Raw genomic sequence first — 3,506 nt, 5'->3', positions numbered from 1 at the left:
TCAGGTGTAAGGGCCAGGTGTAAATGGGGGAGGGGGAGGTAGTGGTGGATGAAGAAGGGGGGTGGAGGAGGAGGAGGATGAGGATGAGGAGGAGGAGGAGGAGGAAGAAAGGAGAGTTAATGACAGTGGGTTCGGTCGAAGAAACGAAGGTAAGAGGGTTTGAGAGAGAGAGAGAGAGAGAGAGAGAGAGAGAGAGAGAGAGAGAGAGAGAGAGTCGAGAGAGAGAACAACTCTCTCTCTCTCTCTCTCTCTCTCTCTCTCTCTCTCTCTCTCTCTCTCTCTCTCTCTCTCCCCGGCGGCGCTCGTGACCTGCTCTCCGTCGTGGTCAGGGAGAGATGGGAGAGGAAGAGGAGGAGGAGGAGGAGGAGGAGGAGGAGGAGGAGGAGGAGGAGGAGGAGGATGGGAGAGGAAGAGAAAGAAGAGGAGGGAGAGGCGGCATTAAGACACTTCTCCGTCCCACCAACAAATTACTAACGAGTCGGGGCTTCACCTGGCCGCCCGACGCACCTGTGCCCGCCAAGCCCCGGCACACACACGCACACACACACGCACGGAGGGAACGCACCCAATGTTTGCCCGCAGCGTACCCAGAACACTCAAGCGGAACGCACCCAGACGCCGCCCGGAACTGAGTCAACGCTCCGCCGCCACGCACCCTGAGCTCGCCCCAACGCACCCGCCCCGCACCCAAAGCTCAACCAACGCACCCCCGAGGCCTAGCAGGACCGGCCGCTGCCTGAAGGAAAGCCAGGCCCGAGAAGGTCCGTGGAGCGCTGCGTGGCCGAGCGTTCATTGATACCAGGACACGATCGCCGCAGGTGGCTGGTGGGCGGCGCGGCGGCGGCAGGTGGGCGGTGGCTCCGGGGGGGGGCACTGGTGGGCCAGCAGGTGGGCGGTGGGTGGCGGGCGGCGGGTGGTGGGCGCCGCTCCTTCCGTCCGCTGCCGTCGTCGCCGCTCGTCATTATTCACGCGCCGTCGCCCCCTGTGCCCAGACTCCCAAGGCGCGGCGCGACGCGGCAGGGCGAGACGCCGCGGCGCAAACTCCACACTATTTGGATCACCGCGGCCTGGCCTTCCCACGCCGCCGCCAGCACCGCCGCCGCCGCCCCGGCAGGAATGTTTCTCATTATTATTTACATTAATGGAGGCAGGTCCAGGCCGGCGTACAAGGCGATAAACATGCCTGTCAGTGCCACACATAAAGAACGAACTTAATGTTATCTTGCAGCGGCCGGCGGCGGCTGTCTGCCTGCCATCTGCCCCTGCGAGGCTCGGCCGGCCGGCAGCTGCCGCGGCCTAGGGAATTGTGCCAGCCGCCGCTGAGGGCACCAGTGCAAAGGACCACTGGCTAACAGGGCAGCGGCCCGGCGGTGCAGCGGCCCAGCACTGCAGCGGTGCAGGATGCAGGGTTCATCACGCCGGGCCGGCCTGAGCCTGACCCGCAGCAGCCCGGCGCGGGGCGAGCCTGGGAGCGACACGAGGCGGCCGGGGCGGGCTGGGAGCAGTGAGCGGGGTGGGCAATGTCGTGACCGAGGCCGGGCCCGAGGCGGCTCCCACGGCGGCCACAGCACATCCCCGATGCTCACCTGTCTCGCCACAAGCCGCCGCCGCGGCCGCCGCCTAGGAGCCGCGGCTGCCGCTAGCCGCCGCAGGCCGGGGAAGCGTTCCTCGTTAACTCTCGCCTCGCTAAGTGCAGAACAGCGCGCGTCAGCCCCGACGCTTGTACTCAGCCCCTGCACGGCGGAGGCGGCGGTGGCGAGGGGGCGACCTTCGCGGCGCCGGGGGCCGGGCTGGAGGTGAGGGGGCGTGGGACTCGGGAGGGGCGAGGGGGCATGGGAGGGGAAGACAGGTAAAGGAAGAGGTGTTGGAGGCATGGGAGGGGGCACGAGGGGGGCACGGGGCATGGGAGCGGCAAGGCTGGGCGGCGGCGGGCGTGGCGGAGGTGACAGAGAACAGCAAGGGTGCGTGTGAGCCGCAGCCGAGGGTACGGACGGCGTGCCTCTGCTGCCTCTGTTGCCGCTGTGGCCGTGTTGCTTGTGGGTTCCCTGTGTTGCCCCGCTCCGTTAATCTGTGGTGACGGCCCCGCTCGCTCATCCTGTCCGGCCCCGCATTGTTGCCGCCGGGGTGAGGGGTGAAGGGAGCGGGGGTGAGGGGGGAGGGTCGCGGGAGGCTGATGCAGTTGTCGACATGACCATTTGACGAAAATTACAAGACGGGGAAGAGGAACGGACCGAGCGGCGAGTAAACGACCTTCGTCCCCTGCCTCGGCCACTGCCACAACGACCACTGCTGCTGCTACCACTACTACTACTACTACTACTACTACTACTACTACTTCAACATCAACTACCTCTACCATTGCCATTATTTCTGCAATTCATACTACTACCACTACTACCACTACTACTACTACTACTAGACCATCACACCACCACAAGAAGAAGAAGAAGAAGAAGAAGAAGAAGAAGAAAGACAACAACAACTACAACAACAACAACAACAACAACAGCCAGTCACCGTCTCTTCCCTCTCAATTCTTTCACTGTCAAGACTAATGATTCATGCGAGAGAGTGTGTGTGTGTGTGTGTGTGTGTGTGTATGTGTGTGTGTGTGTGTGTGTGTGTGTGTTATTTTTTCCTCCTTGTTATGGCTCCTTTGTTTTCTCTTCTCTTTTCTCTCTCTTTCCCTTCCCTTTCTTTACGTTCGGAAAATATGACGTATAGAAGACGATTTATATTCTGCCGCAGTGGTGACTCAGAGACCTCAAGGAGACCGACCGCAGGGGAGGCCATAAAAGGAATAAAGAAGGAGAAGGAGAAGAAGGAAGGAAACAACAACAAAAGGAATACGGAGAAAGAAGAAGGAGGAAGCAGTAACAGAATAATAACAAGGTAGAATAGGAAAGAAAATAAGGAGTGACGCATAACGAAGAATGAGGAATAGGGAATAAATGATAACTTAGCAGAATAAGGAAGAAAACTAACAAACAGACAGATAGATGGAGAGAGAGAGAGAGAGAGAGAGACAGACTAAGTGACTGAGTGAGAGATAGAAAGATAACATATACAAACTGAAATAAAGATGAATAAATAAAATAAGTCGAGCTAAATAAAGAAATAAAACAGATAAATAAAAAAAATAAAAAAAAGAACACCCCACCTGCTTTTGACCCGCTACCTGCTACCTGCTTCCTGCTTCTGCTTGTAATAATCTAAATCACTCTGGACGGCCGCGGTGAGTTGAGCAATCTTCCCGCACTAAGTCTTGCCTGCTGGTAGCTCCCTCACATTGCATATTCATGATTTTCCTCTCTTATTGACGCCTCTCTCTCTCTCTCTCTCTCTCTCTCTCTCTCTCTCTCTCTCTCTCTCTCTCTCTCTCTCTCTCTCTCTCTGTCTCTGTCTCTGTCTCTGTCTCTGTCTCTGTCTCTCTGTCTCTCTGTCTCTGTGTCTCTCTGTCTCCGTCTCTCTCTCTCTCTCTCTCTCTCTCTCTCTCTCTCTCTCTC

General features: G+C 58.1%; 1 protein-coding gene across 1 annotated transcript; it reads right to left on the bottom strand.

Annotated features, from left to right (window-relative positions):
* Positions 1-1,217: 1,217 nt before the first annotated feature.
* Positions 1,218-1,904, bottom strand: LOC127005064 (translation initiation factor IF-2-like). The gene has a single exon (XM_050877256.1). The coding sequence runs from the start codon at positions 1,902-1,904 to the stop codon at positions 1,218-1,220; it is 687 nt and encodes a 228-aa protein (XP_050733213.1).
* Positions 1,905-3,506: the final 1,602 nt, after the last annotated feature.

The sequence above is a fragment of the Eriocheir sinensis genome, chromosome 1 (genome assembly GCF_024679095.1).
Source record: "Eriocheir sinensis breed Jianghai 21 chromosome 1, ASM2467909v1, whole genome shotgun sequence".
Classification (NCBI taxonomy): Eukaryota; Metazoa; Arthropoda; class Malacostraca; order Decapoda; family Varunidae; genus Eriocheir; species Eriocheir sinensis.
Note: the sequence above shows the minus strand (reverse complement) of the source record. Positions and strands in the feature narration are given on the sequence as shown.